Below are 17,014 nucleotides of genomic sequence, written 5' to 3' on the forward strand. Positions count from 1 at the left end.
CCCATACCGACGTTATAGATGGTTCGGAAATCACCGCTTGAGCCCATTTCCAGAATTTGGGTGCCCTTTGAGGAAGATCTTTCACAAGTCTCGCTGGGACTAGCATGTCATGTTTGGGGTATTTCAACACTCTTAGAAGGAATGGACCCGTCAAAACCTAGTTTACCACGAGATTAGCTATTACAGATCACATCAAACGACACTAGAGTCTGAATGTGCTTACCTCTACCAGTGTCAAACGCTTCGATGCCTCCAAGAATGGTGTTGCGTTGCCAAGTAAAGGTTCGACATATTTCGCAACTAAACCAACGTACTCGTCTACAGCCACATTCTTAGCCAGAGATCCCTCTGCATAGACGATCTTATCAAATGTAGGATGTACTTTGACGAAGTATATGTCGATAAAGTAACCCATGCAGAAGCGCTGTAGAGCCCCAGATGGTTCAGTGCTTCCCTTAAGCAGATGACTAGGATGCGAGTCTAGCAGGAACTGCACTATAAGTGAGGACTCCGTTAGGAGCACCCCATCATATGAGAGAGCTGGGACCATCCCATTAGGGTTGACATTAAGATATTCGTTTGTACGAGGCACAGTAATGTCGATTAATTTCTCCTTGAATGACAATCCAAGTTCCCGGAGCGCGATTTGGGCGCGATGCGCATAGGGACAATGATGAGCGGTATAAAGGACGATTTCAGGCATGACGAAATCAATTCTCGTGCCAATGATGAGTACGTGCGAGGATGGTCGAGATTGTTCAGGAATATGAAAAAAAGAGTGACTATGGTCTTCTGCTCTTTGCATTCTATAGTGGTGTCCTAAGAGACTATTAAATATCCCAATATTGATTCAGCGGAGCTGTTTCGAGAATTCACCTATCTGCAGGTGAATCAATAAGGTAAAACAGAATAAGCTGTACTAAAGACGCTATACTAGTATCACTTCTTACTGTGCAATGCAGTGCTTCACATGTATTTCGGCATTTTCCGACAAGATAAGGCATTTTCCGATCTGACCATATGATGAGAATTTTAGACCATAATTTACAGATAGATTCTCGGCCAGATCATTCATCGGAGAAAGCCGATGATAAGATAAGAATGGTGCAAGATATGTTGTTTCAACGAACATCTATGCAGTAGCGACTACAGCCTCTATTTAATATATTAGACTCAATGGAATTTTACCGAGACTTTAGAGCAGAAGTTTGAGACCTACTTAGTCCTTTTGTAACTACTTCTCGTCGTTTTAATTAAGTTGCCAACCGACAAGGCTGAGACGCGACCGCCAAAATGCTTGACAGTTTCCATCTTACAGCGACCGGGTATAACATTAACTACCTCCCACAATACATTGCAGAAAGGCATGGCTTCTTCGCCGATCAAAACCTGAAAGTCACCACAACAATCCCAACACCTTGGGACGGCGTCCTTGATGCCCTGGCTGATGGCTCCGCGGATATGGCGCTCGGCGGTATCTGGGTTCCGTCTATGTATCGTAACAGAGTACAAGACTACACGGTTTTCGCGCAGATTGCGAACCGGTGCCCGCTGGCCATGCTAAGACGATCCAGCAGCGAGGCCTTCAAAATCTCTGATCTCAAGGGGTCAACCATCCTCATGAAGTCTATCGGTGGTGCTAGTTGCGGCTTGTTCACCAAAATGTGGCTGCGAGAGAATGGCGTCGACCTTGCATCAATCGACTTCATCCAAGACCTGGACGGCGTCATGCTGGGAAATCTATTCCAGGGCGGCATGGGTGATTTCTTCGTGACGGATAATCTATCCGCCATGGCTATTGCCTCACGCAACCATGAAATCTCTATTGCCATGGAGATGGTTACTCAAGGAGAAGTGCCTTGGAGCGTCTACTATCGCGAGACTTCTACCATCACTCCCAAGGTCCTGGATATGCAGAGAAGATTCTGCATCGGATTGAACAGGGCCATTCAATGGGTTAATGAAACCGATCCGGAGGCGTACCGTGCCGAGCTCGCCAAACTGTTCCCCAAAGTCCACGTGGACGTGGCCATCAAAGTAGTGAATTCCTTCCGTCAGAATGGCATGTGGACTGGCGCCAAGATCCCGCGCGAAGCCTTCGACAGGTGGCAGCAGGGGTTGACTGATGCACGGTTTGTGGACAAGCCTCTACCGTATGAGTCGATCATGGAAAATGGACCAGCAGAGGCTGCGGCAGACGAAGTTGTGGGACTTACGACATAAATTAATATAAGGCGAGAATTGAAAGAGCTGTTCTATATCGTGCCATTCTAGATCGAAGGGTTTCCATATTCCCGTATGATGATGTTTGAATCTCCGTAGAGGTTTCTATACCTGCCAGGGGAAAAGTTTACACTAAGGACCTTGCTTGCTTGCTTATGTTCAAGAGACGGATAAAATACCGTACCCTAATTCATATCTTGGCTACTTTTAAGTAGATAGTGCTTCAGCTGCCATTCTTGCTCCACTTGATCAAAAAGGTTTAATCTGATAAGAGTCTAATCGATTTATAAATTACCAGCTATAGCAACATCGAGTTCAAATCCAGCGTCGGGGTAATCACTCATAATATAATCCAACTCATCAGGCCCTGGCCACTGCGCGGCATTGTTCAAGAGCTCGCTGAGATCGAAATGGTTCATGGACAGAATATCCAGCATATTATCCATGCCGCGGTCCTCAGCTAGTAGAGTCTCCTCCCGAGGGAGTCGTAAGTGTTCCGGTAGGTCCTTGACGTGGCTCTCAAATTCCAATCGGCTTTGCCTCGTGTCCTCGGCATCTTTGGTAACAAGCCAGTTGATTGTTGTGGATGACAGTACGTCGAAAGCATTCCTGCATCCACTGGCGCCTTTGAAGGTTTCCGACATTGCCGATAGAGTCGAGCCACATGATTGCAGTGTTGCAATGCATGTGCCGATGGAATGGTGAGCCAATACATCGCCTGAGCGCCAAATACCATAGATGACTCCGAGGCCTGCCAAAAAAAGTTGGTGAACTGACTTCCAGAGCATCTCGACCCTCCCTTCTTGTTGCAGGATCTTGAGGCCAGCAATTACTTTGGTTGAAGCCTCAAAGCAAACGAGCAACTCCTCGCTTGATACATGCGCGCCGGACGAGTGAGGGCGATAGAGTAACAGAACGGCATTGTAGTACATGACGTCCCAGTAGGCATCACAGCGGAAGATAGACGAAGGGTGCGCCTTCTTCGGATCAGGGATAGTTGCCTGCCACTCTTGGAGGCGCGGCTGTACGCCTTGTAGCCAGGCTTTCCAATTAGGCCGAGGCGCCGCCAGTCTGGCAGAAGACCAGGTCTGAGTGTGGTGAACGTGCTTGATCTCAGATTCAAGCCGCATCAACGAGAAGAGATGATTATGTGCTCTCCGCATGTGGAGATCGAAGTCAACGACTGGCTGTGTCAGGTCTTTGCGCGATCCAGTCCAGGGATTCGGAATTTGGACACGTGTACTCTCATCAATTATCCCAAATGGGCGGCCAAGGGTAATAGCAAGCATACGATCGAAGTAGTAGGTGCAATGCCAAAGTCGTCTCTGGTCGTCTAGTAGCTCAGGGTCCATAGAGACGCCTGTGACTCGGCCTCCCAATGCAGCCCTGCATCGATACAGAGTCGCAGTGCAAAACCTGTCAGATGCCAAAGGCTACCTTGCATAGGTGACAGAGCTACAAATTGTGCGAGAAGAAGCACAGTCCGAAGTGTTTCAAGGTCGCTTCTGGAGTACGTTAATGACATATCGATCCAGGCTATCGCCGAGCGGAAACATCCGTCGCTTTGACTGGATCTTGAGCCCGACGCGTGAGGAATATCTACGAGTGCTATGGCAAACACCATGAATGCAACGAAGAGATCCCTGTCTGCTGCTGGTGGCGCTGGAGAAATCATCCCGAGTGCTGTCTCATACGCTTTGTCGACTGCCCCTCCCACTTGGGAACGCGTGAGTATGGGCAGATGTGGTGTACGGTACTGGAAGTACACATCAATCAGGTGATCTGCAACGTGACGGGGCGGTAAGGAAGCTTTGGCTGGATTGCTTGATGATGCGTCGTATGATGGCGGTGGCGGCTGAGCAGCCAGAGCAGATGGAAGCTCATTGAGATGGATAGCAGACATGACCATCTTAGCAAACGATATGCCACTGCTTTGGCCAACAAAGCGATGAGCTCGTGGGCGCTCGATAAACACGTCCTTGACGCTCGTGACCAAGTCTCGAACCAGAGGCGAGCTTTCGTCAGACGAATACGGCCCGGTGCTCTGCACGTCTGTTTCGTCTGGCACAGAGTCAAGGAAAGGACTTTCATGAGCCCTATGAGTGGTTGAGGATCCAGAAGAACCTTGTCGCAGAGTCTGGATCTCTTGAGTGAGCTTACTGACTTCCCGCTCTAATCGCAGGATATAATCGCGCGGGACCTTTGCTTGGAATCAGCTATCATGTTTGTTCCACTTATGTTGAATCGAGGCGGGCCTTACGTCGGCTTGTTTGCCAGAGTCGTAGCTCAAGCAAGGAACATTGACCTTTTCGCAGCTAGAACACTGTGGATATCGCTGGTCGCACTATCAAATGGATCGCATCTTTCAATCAACCAAGGCTTGGAGGTGAAGCCTATCGTACCTTTTGTTTCCTGCGGCGACATCTGCGTGCATTGATAAGCCTTACGTTGAATTATCGATCGGAAAAATGCGAAGGGTTCTCACCTTTGACAGGCCCGGACTCCGCCTCTGATCTTGTGTTCGGCGCGCGACATAGGATAGAAGTAATTAAACCGTCAGGAGGCCCTTAAAGACTGTCTTGGGATAATGCCAATGGAAGAAAACCGCATCGGCCATCTCCCGGGTAGGGATATGCCGTCGGAAATATCCGAATCTCTATTGGCGTCCCAGGCTCTTATCTGATAACGACTGCGATAGAACTACCTTAGTACCCACACGTGTGTATGCCACTTGGTTGCTTGGAGTCTAGCTCATTCTCAGATCGCCAATGATAAACGATAACGTCTTTCCTGGGATAAGCGACACTGATAACAGGCGACCATGCAATTGGCACAATTCTAGGGCGGCTGTTTCGTGGATAGTGTTGAGTTACTAGTTCTCAAAATCGGAGTCAAGTTTAGCATTGAGAAGGATGGAGTATATATATTCTCGCCATATGCGATTGATCTCCATGTTTTGTTCAAGGAGCCAAGCGCAAAGCTGGATCAATCGCAAAAACATCGAAATCTATTGTGCCTCTTGTCTTTGCCCGTTTCTACCCGCTCATACTTATTACCCAATATATAGCCCTCCATTCCTATTCATAATGGATGAGAAGATAGGAAAAATGGCCCAAGCGCCCAGATCCGATGATCACGAGGTAGCCTCGTCGGCGAGTATCTACATCGATCCCGAAAGAGAAGCAGCAGTCAGACGCAAGTTCGACATCTATGTTGTGCCTGTTTCGGTCATCTATCTTGTCATGTCATCACTCGATCGCAACAATGTGAGCTTCTGTTTTCTTTGCAGTTGACTGTACTCATTCATTTGTCGCTAATGGTTGCGAAAATCAAGCTCGGAAATGCCCGTGTGTTCGGTTTCGATGAAGACGTCGGCCTGAAAAGCGGACAATTCGGTAATATCCAGACTCTCTCAAGTGTCTGTACCGTCCTTTTCGAGATGCCATGGGTCCTGGCTACGCGACGCTGGGGAGCCAAGAGGGCAATCGGCACCTCATTTGTTCTGTGGAGCATTTGCACGCTTGGTACTGCCTTTATCCACACATATGGCCAGGCCATTGCTTGTCGGATGCTGCTCAATGCTGCTGAGGCTGGTCTCGCACAGGCCTTCGCCTTTTTGTTCTCGACTATCTACCCCCGTGAATTGGCTGGAAAGCGTGTCATGACGACCAACTTGGCGCAGTGCATATCCGGGGCCTTTGGGGGTCTTTTTGCTTATGCCGTTCAAAAAATGGGATCTCGCCATGGTTTTGCTGCATGGAGATGGCTCTTTATTGTTGAGTTCGGCCTGACCGTGGTTATCTGTGGCATTGGTTTGATCTTTCTGCCTGGCAAAGTTGAGGAGGCATGGTTCCTGAGTGAAGAAGAAAAGGAGACCATGCGTATGAAGAAAGAAAGAGACTACATAACCAGAGGCGAGGACAAGTTCGAGAAGAAGTGGATCAAGATTGCGTTGACGGATCCGTTTGTCTACCTTCTCGGCGTTGCATTCTTCACGTCATCCGTAGCCATCAATGGCTTCGGCGTGTTTTTGCCCACAATCATCTCTGGACTTGGGTAAGTCTCGGCTTGGTACTTTTTTATGCTGCAATTGTCCGTCTATGTTATGATCTGTTCTTACTGACAACTTCTAGCTTTGCTTCTCTCAAAGTCAACTACATGACGATCCCTGTGTATGCCCTGGGTGCTATATCTCTTTGCATTCAGGTCTATTACTCCGACAAGCTTAGGAAGCGAGGTGCTTTTATTGTGGCTTGCTGCATACCTGTAGCTGTCGGATATCTCATGTGTGTGGGTTCCAGAGACCCTAATGTCGGTTACGCGGGCATGTTTGTCCTAGTGATAGGTAAGAATGCACGGATTACCTTGAACCAGGCCAACAATTTACTAACACGCTCTAAAGGGTTGTATCCCATCTCAACATTGGCTGTTACGTGGATCACGACCAACTTGGCCCCAGACACTAAGCGCGCAATTGGTCAACCCTTTGCATACAGTCTTGCTAATGTCTCTAACCTTGTTTCTGGTCAGCTTTACCCCACCAACCAGGGCCCACGTTATGTCCCGGGCAATGCCATCTCAGCTGGGCTCACCATCGTTGCGGGAATTCTTTACGCATCATGCTGGCTCTTGCTAAGGAGACGGAATGCAAAGAAAGCAAGGCTGACCGCTGAAGGCGCTATCACCAACGGCAAGGAAGGCGATGAAAGTCTTGAATTTACCTATATCCTATAGCAGTCTCCAGCATCATAGCACTGATAAAACATTTAAGTATTACCAGAAGATAGTTTTAATCCAGGTTAAGTTATAATTAAAGTTTTACTAGTTTAGTAAAATTTCCTATTTCCTGTCTTATAGCAAGATCTATAATATTCCTAGCTAGCATTCCTTAAACCAAGTCTGCAGATATTAGCGACATTAGCGCAGGTACTATATTTAAAATTATCTATATTAAAGTTCAGGTTTTAAAAGAGGCTTTAGCCCCTAGGCTATAAAAGTAAAGGATACTAATAAATATATATAAGTAATATACTTATTACCCTTATAATTACTTAAAGTCTTACTTTTAATTAAAAAGCTAGATAATTTAATAACTAACTTTAAAAATATATAAAAAAGTAGCTATTATTTATTTATAAAGATAATTAAATTAAAGTATATAAAGTATATATAAAATAAGCTATTTATTAAAAGTAAATTTATTAACTTAAAATAATATTTTTAAAATAACTTTTATTATAATTATATTTATATAATAAGTAATTAGTAAATAGTTTTAATTACTTTTTTACTTTTTAATATATTTTATATTATATAATATTATAAACTTATTTTAAAAGCTATAATTAAATATTAATAATAAAAATAATTATAAAAAACTTTTTAAAAATATTTTAAAAAGTAATATTAAAGATATTATTTTTATAAGTTTTATTTATTTTATTTATAATATTTATAAAAATAGCTATAAAAATTAAAGTTATTAAAAGATAATTTCTTAATATAACTTAAAGGTATTATTAAATAATAAAATAATAGTAATTAATAAAGTAAATTAAAACTAAGCTTAAGTATATTATATAATAGATTTATAAAAAAAAGTATATTCTTTTTATTTCCTTTAATAATAAGTTAAGTAATAAGTAATAACTATATTAATTAAAAAGTTATAAGAAGAAAAGTTAAATAAGCTAGTAGTATTAAGTAAAAAAGCTTATTAGAGATTTAGTTATAATTAGGATTAGGTTTTTAGTTAAATAAAGCTTTTATATTAAATAAGTTATAAAGGTTTTAAATATAAAGTGTATTTAAAATTATTAATAACTACCTCAACGCTATTACCTCAGTAGCCGCAGCTAAAGCATTCGACATTGGCGTCAAAGCTGGCCTAGATCCGAAGCTTCTATTAGATGTCATCAATGTCATTGGCGGTCAGTGCTGGGTGACGTCTAAGGCTAATCCTGTGCCCGGGGTAATGTTGAATATGCCAAGTTTAAATGAATATATTAGTGGTTTTCGCATAGAGTTGTGTGAGAAGGTATTGCATATAGGTTCCATGTTGGCTAAGGATGTTGGTGCAAAGACGGTTCTGGATAGGCCGACCAAAGCGGTTTTTCAACAGGTCATAAAGGACAAGCGATATAAAGGCAAGGATACGCGAGTTATACACAAGTAGTTAAATGAGGACAGGAAGTTAAAGGTTTAATATTTAAAAGCATAACATTCCTAGATAGGTAATACTAAGTATGTTTTAACCCTAGGCAGATTATACTGTTTAACTGCCTTCGATTATCGTCCTCCAGTGTTGTAGACAGTAAACATAGACTAGGAGGAAGGCCTTTGTCTCCCCAGATACAGGAGGCGAGGTTCGACCCTGCCCAGAAGAACTGTAAACATTACTGTCTTTTTAGGCTTGGCATCGAGCTTCCCATTCCACAGCCCCCCTATCCATCTTAGTGCCCACGCCCCAGCTGTCGTTCCAGATAGCCCCGACATATAGTATATCTCTATGTTTAAAGGCAAATATATCCACTGCGCGAGGTTTATATGCCTATAAAACAGCTACTTCAGTCTAAGGACAGATATTATCCTAGGAATAATAGTCTTTAAAGAACTGGACCTGTTTTAACTGCTGGCTGGTTATACCTTGTATTAAGGGGAATTCTCTCACACTGGCATAAGATTGCAGGTCTTTGCCTGCTGTATGGAAACTTATAGCAAAGTACTTAGTAATGCGGCTTAATATAGTTATAAAATTCCAGGTCCATGATCTTAGTCCTAATTACCCAGGGAGAAGCCTGTCTGTATATAGATATTAAGTTCCCTTTCCGTGATATAATACTTAATTACTATTAAATCTCTTCTCTAAAATAGCTCCTTCTATTTTATAGTTTATTTTAAGTTTAAACTTCCCTTTATATTCTTCCCAGGCTTCTCCACAGCAGCGCTAGTAGCCTATTTGCATCTAATAATCTGTTATTTATATTACTCCTACTTTCTATCTTGTTCTATAATTTCTTGGTCAATACTCATATCATCCTGAGCTATAACCTTAAGCCTGAAACAAGTCTTTACAAAAAGCAAAACAGTTAATCGTGATTGCCAAAGTGGTAGAAGAGTAATTACAAGGGCAGCGCCCCATGCCCAAATAAACGTAATTGCCTGATATACATTAGCAAGTGTCTTTCTATACGCAATCTCTTGTTCACTTACAACCCAACCTTTAAAAAAGCCCTTAGAGAATATGTAGGAAGTACCAAACATGGGAAGTGGCCACAGAACCATCATGCTGATAAAGAATATAATCGTGGCAAGGACGGCCTTACGTGTTCCCCTCCTAAGAAGCGCGTCCATTTCAGGACTAATCGTTTCAGCCTGGGCCTGCTCCTCTACTTGGCGTGCAGTCATTCCTCGGACGTCCATGTCATTGGAAGTATGGATGTTCGTCTGCAAGAGAGACCAATCAAACTGGTCAGCGCCGAAAATATAGGTGATGGCGACAGAGAAAATGATTCCTGATAAAACGGAGACCACGTTTCCAATCAAGAGCGGCATGACTTGGCTTTTTGATGAGATTGTCACCTCGCCAAAGAGAGCATGCGCAGAGCCCAACCAGGATGAAATGGAAGTGATTGAACCAAGGATTGGGGACCAGATAACTGCCAACTTGCTCTGCTTCTTCCAGAGGAGAGTAGCATAGAAGGGGAATACAGCGCAGCCACAGAAGATTCCAATGCAAGTGACGATGTAGTTAACACCGATAGCAGTTCTTGAGATGCCTGTGGCAATAACAGCCATGAGCAGACTCCAGACAGCAACAGCAAGATGCGACATATGAACCAACTGTTTTCCTGACGCATTCTTGTTAAAGTAGCCCTTATAGACATCATGGATGTAGACCGATGCAATGGACACAGTATCTGCACTGAATCCAGAAGTGCAAGCCATGAAGACCATGATGAGAACAAGAATTAGACCGGCCTTGCCCATCATTGCACCAGCTGCGATGGGGAATGTCAGACCTTGTGCAATTTCTGTGGGGGTTATGGCTCGGGGAAGAAGTTCAGTGAACTCCATGGCACGGGCCGAGAGACCAAATGTTGTGGCCAAACAGAAGGGGATGCTGAACCAGGCGACACCGCCAATGATATAACCCGGCAGAGTCGCTGCGGGATCGGCAGTGATAGACTTCTGGAAGAGCTGGACATCGATGGTGCAGCCGAAGATGGCGCACCAGAGGATGATACCGAGCAGTATGGCATCATTTGACCTCATGGTCAAGTACTCTCCGCCAGCGTTGCCCGGAACTGGGGCTCGTATCGCAGCCTCCTTGAGGAGCTCCCAAACCTTTTCAGGGCTTCCGAGAACAGAATCGGGTCTTGCATACGCCACAAAGACGCCAGCTAGAACTGTGCAATGGATGAAGATAGTGTTCATGTAGTCGGTGATGATGACCGCTTTCACGCCACCACTGAGAGTGAACAGAACAATTCCGCACGGGAGCAAAAAGATGGCGGCGATTTGACTCATCCCAGTCATGGCGCTAAAGACAGCAGAGCCGCCAATCAAGATATTGACACAGTTGATGATGCAGTAAAGCGTCGAGTACGCCATGAAAACAATATGTCCACCTCGACCGTATCGGACCCGACTGACTTCGAAGAATGTATGTGCCGCTGGGGCTCGACGCTTCAGCTCGATAGCCGACATGACAAAGATGGCGATGACAGTAAGGGCCCCTGCACCGTAGAAGTAGGCACCCGCGACGCCGTAGCTATATGACCACGTGGTAGATGATAGGAGGGTCGATGCGATGGTCCAAGACGAAACAACGGCTGCTGCTGTCAGGCCGGATTTGATGGAGCGTTTTGCCGTGGTGAACATCTCAGAGCCCTGTACTTCATTGTGATGCTTGGCTGCCCAGCGGGAGATGAGAAAGACGATAGAAACGAAGAGGGCACCGAAGCCAAGAATTATGGCATACCCGGCTCCTGTTGTGTTAAGAGTTAGTAGCTAGCTCTGGTACATGCAGCCGGTGTGAGTGCTGGGTTTTTTGAGAGCCTTACCCTGAGGGAGCTGACCAGTCACTTGACGTGCTGCCATTTTGTTAGAGGTATTGGAGGTCTGAAGGGAAAAGTACCAGGAGGCTGGCTATGAGAGACGTGGTTTTGTGTCAGTGGATCGATTGCAAATATTGATTGTAATTGGGATCAGGGGAGTATATATACATATATCATTTCCTAAATCCATATCATCCGGGTTATCAACGGCAGAAGCTGCGTAATTGCTATCTGCTATTATTTGCACAGATCATACATTCCCCGTGGGGAGAAAGGAAAGACAAGCTGGATTGTGCTAGGCTTGATTGGGTGTGGAGGACCGCATTTCTCATTGTAGGCCTACGATACCGTCAACCCAATAAGAAGTTTCGTCGTAGCGGGGCATCCGGCACTAGTACACTGCACCATTTGCATTTCGATTAGCCTATCAATGATGATGGATGGCCAATAGTGGCGAGACACTATTACCCAGAGAGGCAAACTTTGACGAGCTAATGATATGCTCGGTTTCTATATCAAGAGGTCAGCAAGGCCCCCTCTCCACCTGTCCTCGTTTGAGTCCTTGCACAAGCAGAACACCTCCTGTCCCTCTCTGTATCTATGCAGGAGGCAAGACTGAACCGAAATGAATGCCGCCGTTCAAAGTCCCGTTTTGGATGCATTCGCTGTCGACGTCGTCGAGTAAGTTTCCGTCCCTGCCCGTATCTCCCCGATCTAACGCCAGTCCCTGACAAGATCAAAAGTGACGAGGTGAAACCTATCTGCTCGCAGTGTAGCCGCAAGAGCCATGCGTGTGAGTACCAACCTCCAGCACTCAAGTGGTGCGATGGCCTAGACTCCATCAAACGCACCCGTCGATCCGACAGCAGAAGCACCTCGATACGCAAGGGCGAACCGTCTTCTTTGAAGGGGGTTTCGATACCTCAGCCCCCCCTGGATCTGGACTCTACTACTACATCTGGCGCGATATCCGATACCCCAACCCCTGAAGCATTTTATAATCATGGCCAATCTGACTTCGACTTTTCATCTGGCACCTTATTCGACGTCTCGGACCAATGGGCGATGCTTGAGCAGCAATCCTCGATCCCTTACCTAACTACGACACCGTTCTTGGATGTATCTCAATTCAGCGCCATTGGCACAGCATCCGAGAATATCCACTCTAATCCGAACGATTCATTTTCAACAACATTGCGAACATACTTGAACTCTCGCTCTACGGATCTGGAGGGTTTGCCACAAGCAGCCGTGCCAGCAACATCCTCTCCATCTTGGGACATCTCTGCCGTTATAGGTTCCCCAAGTAACCCTATCGGGCCATCGCGGCTTATCACTGATGCTTCTACGACCTTTGTTTTCCATTACTTTCGCCACATCGGACCGTTGTTCTGCTGCTCCCTCCAAATCGATAACCCCTTCATCACTGATGTCGCGCAAAGATGGAACTCCTGGACTTCTGAGTCTTTACCCTACGTTTTACAAAGCGTCTCGGCTGCGTATCTGTCCGAGTCGACACCCCATCTCCTACCCGTGGCTCGAAGACTCCGTCAAAAGGCAAGGAGCATCATAGAGCAGGAAATAAAGAGTTCGCCCTGCATCATAGATCAAAAGTCGATTGGATTCAGCATCATCCTACTCGGTGCTTCAGCCGACTGGATGCAACCACGAGACTCCATGCTTGACATCTTCCAGAAGCTCGCTTTGCTATACAAGAACAACTTGACCTGTGGGGATACACAAACATTCGGAAAGGGCATCATGACATATTGGCTTATGTTTTTGACTTATATGAGCTCTAACAGGCCGAGATTTGACTTCCTTTCGAGTGCGACCTCTCACGCCACGATGATGCGTCGTATTGAGTCCCCAGCCACACCTGGGTCCAATGTACATCCATGGACAGGCACTTCTGCGGAGCTCATTGAATACATGACACTGGTTGGTGAACTGATCCGTCACCATTGCAGTCTTCTGGGCCAGCCTCATCATGGCGCTTGCAATAACAGTGCTAATCAGTACGCAGCGAGCCTCCTCGAGTCTCGACTGCTGATAGCATGCAGACCAGGTATTGTAGTCGACAAGAGCTTGGCGCCTGAGTCACAGATCCAGTTAGTTTGGCTTGCTGAGCTCTATCAATTAGCTGCTTTAATGCAGCTACATAGAGTTTTCCCAGACTTAGCCAAGAGATATGAAAACTCAGCATATGAGACCCAAACGGGTTTCAAATTGTTTCAAGAGAAAAACTTGGATAAAAGTCTCTTTTCTATGGCACAACATATCCTTTACCTGGCACTCCAAGCTCGTGGGGATCCTGCAGTGCTTCGGTTCCAGCTTGTCCCAGTAATCATCGCAGCATCAGAATTACGGATGAATGCTATCATTGCTCATCAGGACCTGAGCTCCTACGAGTTGGATAACTCGGAATATGAGTGTGAGATCATTGCCCTGGCCCAGTCCCGCCGGACAGCTAAAGACCACTTAAACAATATGCATAATGTTTTTCCCGGGGATCGCATTAGTCAGGTTATCAAGACTCCATGTGGGAGTCTCTAGATAGGAATAGTCTTGGGGAAAGCACTTGTTGGATTGATTGGCTGATGGAAACCGGGCAGGAAGTGGTATGAATGGGGTAACGGAAGTCGAAAGCTATTGTTAAATACATGTAGTAAATTGATCGTGTTCGACGGCCTCTTCCCATACAGTCCACATAAGAACTGCATCAGCACAAGAATGATTTGCAATACTAATGTTTAGTATACTAGTCCTGGCGAGGAATCCCAGGACAGTCGGAAGCCAGCAGCCGATTTTACTCCTGATTACGAGCATGTGATGAAGAGAGTAAAGAGCATGTTACTGACTAAGACTAAGAGAGATGAGGTTAGATCATGTGGCTACACGGAATGGAACTAGGTCCTGGGGTAGTCATGATAGACTATACCAAAAAGGGACTTGCGGACCGCGCTGCTGGGTATTGCCATGCGGCACGAAATCTCGGTTCCTTTAACTCTCTGCGGGGTGCTACTGTGTATCTCTCCCAAGATCAGACCTGATAGGCGTTGATGTTGCTGTCACTGCTCCGGAGTTCAGCTACCAGCAATTAGGTATAAAACACAAGCCAGTACTCGGCTTGGATAGTCTATCACTCAGTATCTATCAATACCATCAGTCAAGACTCGAAACTACAATCAGCATCTTTCCTTTGCAACACAATGCCTCTCAACGTCGCCGTTCTTGGATCTGGCCTCGGTGGCATCGCTGCCGCCATCTCCCTTCGCCGCCAGGGCCATCATGTTACTCTCTATGAGCGATACGACTTTACAGGTGAAGTTGGTTCCAACATTTCTTGCGCGTCAAACGGCACTCGGTTCCTCGAGAAGTGGGGAGTTGACATCCAGAGAGCCCGTCCTGTTATTCTTACCGATATGGTCTGGCACGACTGGGCCAAGGGAGACATCACATCCTCGTATCCCTTTGGTGACTACAAGGGCAAGTTTGGCACCCATTACTACAGCTTTCATCGACCCGACATCCACTCCGAGTTGAAGCGAACTGCAACTGCGAGTGAAGGCGAGGGTCCTCCAGCCAAGCTATTGCTGAACCATAAGGCCATCAAAGTGGATGCGGAGAAGGGTTGGGTTAAGTTTGAGAATGGCTTGGAGATCACAGCAGACCTTGTTATTGCCGCAGATGGCATTCGTGTAAGTGAAATGGCTTATATATTGAAGATTTACTAATCTAAAACAACCCGAAGTCGAACACAAGAGCCGAAATTGGAGTCGAGACTAACGCTACGCCTTCGTCTTCGTGCTGCTACCGCTGTATTGTCCCTTACGAAAAGCTTGAAAAGCTTGGACTGACCGAATATGTGACCCGCAATGCTATCGAGTACTGGGGAGGCATGGGTATCGAGAAGATCGTCATGTCCCCGGCCGGTGGCGGCTCCATGATCTGCTGCTACTGCTTCTACCCAGCCTCACTTAACGACACTCGCGACGATGGCTGGAACGTTTCTGCTACGCCCGAGCAGCTGGTTGAGACATTCAAGACAATCGAACCGAATATGAAGAGACTCTTCGCCGAGGCAGAGGACATCAAGATGTGGCGGCTCTACGATCACAAGCCCTATGAATACTGGGTCAAGGGCAAGGTCGCACTTTCAGGAGACGCCGCTCATCCCATGATGCCTGATCAGAGCCAGGGAGCTGTGAGTGCCTTTGAGGATGCTGCAGCACTTGGTCTGCTATTTTCTGAGTCTAATCTTGCCAAAAAATCTGTGGAGCAGCTTCTCAAGAAGTACGAGTCTCTTCGTAAGCCTAGAGCCACTATGCTTCAAGCTGCAAGCTTAAGAGCTCGTCTCGATCTTACTGAGAGAATTGGATGGAGTTCTGTCGATACTAAACCGGGCAAGCTGACTTGAGGATGTGGCGGGATATAAGATGGAAAACGAGATTGCTTCTAAGTGGAGTGATCTTATCATTAGTTAGACATTTATTATCTCGGATTTATTCTTTTTTTCTATTTTATTCAATATTTGTTATGTTACTTGACTGCGGGCAGCAAAACGTGTCTTTAATGGCCTTGCCTGTAAGATACTGTTAGCCAAAAGCCAGTGGCTGTGGTCGCACAAGAACACTGTCCAGAGAGCAACACTGTATTTAATGGTAATGGCAAGAGGCTCGCTGTGGGGGATACTGGCTCCGACAATGTCAGAGCTTGGTCCGCAAACTGCGACATTCCTACAGCATTCAGCCCTGACAAGATCGCGGTGGGGGTTTGTCCCTTTAAGCCAAAGCCAGATGACCCATCCGTTGTAAAGGACGACTGTAGCCACGGCACAAACGTCACTGCATCGGCTGTTTGCTTTGCCCACAGTCCGTCCTCCATGACCCCCAAGGGGAGATGGATCCAAGACACAGCGCTTGGGGCATCCCTCGTTATCCCTCAGTTAGCAGACAACCTGAAAGAAGCCAAAACGACCAGGAGGTCTATGTTCCTCGTTGGATTTGATAACTTTGGCAGGGAGGACGGCCACACGTATTCCCCTAACGTTAGTGACTAGACAAAGTACTTATCTCAACATCCAAATCGCCACAGACCGACTATATTATGCACCACATTTTCAGCCTTAGAGTATGCTTGCTCAAGATTGGGTTATGGCGGTCTTTTGTTAACTGTGATTCGGTCGGCCGACATCCCAATCCGTTGGAGGCTCCAGGCCTTAGCTTCTATGACATCCATTATAATTCATCGAGATGGCCAGCATCTAATGGCCAGCATATATCAGGTTAAGGTATGCTTAAGTTATCTACATGCGCCTGGCTTATCTTGATCCGGATAATATTGATTTTAGACTTAAGGCGGAGCTTTAAGATGAAGATAGGGATTCGTGTTAGAGTAAGATAAATAGGGAAAGAAAGGTATAGTATAAGATTCATGGAGGTCATGCTGCTAATAATAGTAGGTTCTGCTTAGGCTGACAGTATTTGCGTTTAGGATCTCCATGATATTTCGAGGCCTAGGAGGTTTGACCTTGAATGATACGAAAGTTGCAGATGCCCAAGACGCCATCTTGAGTCGATTGAATCTTTTTGCTCAGTCTACCCTTGCTGCCAGTACAAACAGGTGTTAACATTGTTAAGAAGATCAGGAAATAAAAGGGAATTAGCTTGAGCTGGCCAAGATTTGACAAATGAAACTGGCTAAAAGGGCATAAATTAAAACGACATGAT

At 45.8% G+C, this 17,014-nt stretch overlaps 7 protein-coding genes across 7 annotated transcripts; 4 read left to right on the forward strand and 3 right to left on the reverse strand.

The window, feature by feature from the left end:
- Positions 1 to 187: 187 nt before the first annotated feature.
- Positions 188 to 703, reverse strand: J7337_001942 (uncharacterized protein; the record flags this gene model as incomplete). The annotated part of the gene is made up of 2 exons (XM_044819675.1): positions 188 to 202; positions 224 to 703. 2 exons carry the CDS (start codon positions 701 to 703, stop codon positions 188 to 190), a joined length of 495 nt encoding a protein of 164 aa, XP_044683975.1.
- Positions 704 to 1,293: 590 nt separating this feature from the next.
- J7337_001943 (uncharacterized protein) lies at positions 1,294 to 2,223 on the forward strand (the record flags this gene model as incomplete). Its single annotated transcript, XM_044819676.1, has 1 exon — positions 1,294 to 2,223. The coding sequence occupies one exon, from the start codon at positions 1,294 to 1,296 to the stop codon at positions 2,221 to 2,223; it is 930 nt and encodes a 309-aa protein (XP_044683976.1).
- A 284-nt stretch (positions 2,224 to 2,507) lies between these two features.
- J7337_001944 (uncharacterized protein) lies at positions 2,508 to 3,575 on the reverse strand (the record flags this gene model as incomplete). The annotated part of the gene is made up of 1 exon (XM_044819677.1): positions 2,508 to 3,575. One exon carries the CDS (start codon positions 3,573 to 3,575, stop codon positions 2,508 to 2,510), a length of 1,068 nt encoding a protein of 355 aa, XP_044683977.1.
- A 1,734-nt stretch (positions 3,576 to 5,309) lies between these two features.
- Positions 5,310 to 6,957, forward strand: J7337_001945 (uncharacterized protein; the record flags this gene model as incomplete). Its single annotated transcript, XM_044819678.1, has 4 exons — positions 5,310 to 5,489; positions 5,513 to 6,279; positions 6,357 to 6,568; positions 6,626 to 6,957. 4 exons carry the CDS (start codon positions 5,310 to 5,312, stop codon positions 6,955 to 6,957), a joined length of 1,491 nt encoding a protein of 496 aa, XP_044683978.1.
- Positions 6,958 to 9,213: 2,256 nt separating this feature from the next.
- Positions 9,214 to 11,325, reverse strand: J7337_001946 (uncharacterized protein; the record flags this gene model as incomplete). Its single annotated transcript, XM_044819679.1, has 2 exons — positions 9,214 to 11,213; positions 11,289 to 11,325. The coding sequence occupies 2 exons, from the start codon at positions 11,323 to 11,325 to the stop codon at positions 9,214 to 9,216; spliced, it is 2,037 nt and encodes a 678-aa protein (XP_044683979.1).
- A 582-nt stretch (positions 11,326 to 11,907) lies between these two features.
- Positions 11,908 to 12,271, forward strand: J7337_001947 (uncharacterized protein; the record flags this gene model as incomplete). Its single annotated transcript, XM_044819680.1, has 2 exons — positions 11,908 to 11,963; positions 12,094 to 12,271. 2 exons carry the CDS (start codon positions 11,908 to 11,910, stop codon positions 12,269 to 12,271), a joined length of 234 nt encoding a protein of 77 aa, XP_044683980.1.
- A 2,223-nt stretch (positions 12,272 to 14,494) lies between these two features.
- J7337_001948 (uncharacterized protein) lies at positions 14,495 to 15,702 on the forward strand (the record flags this gene model as incomplete). Its single annotated transcript, XM_044819681.1, has 2 exons — positions 14,495 to 14,983; positions 15,037 to 15,702. 2 exons carry the CDS (start codon positions 14,495 to 14,497, stop codon positions 15,700 to 15,702), a joined length of 1,155 nt encoding a protein of 384 aa, XP_044683981.1.
- Positions 15,703 to 17,014: the final 1,312 nt, after the last annotated feature.

This window comes from Fusarium musae, chromosome 2 (genome assembly GCF_019915245.1).
Source record: "Fusarium musae strain F31 chromosome 2, whole genome shotgun sequence".
In the NCBI taxonomy this organism is placed as follows: domain Eukaryota; kingdom Fungi; phylum Ascomycota; class Sordariomycetes; order Hypocreales; family Nectriaceae; genus Fusarium; species Fusarium musae.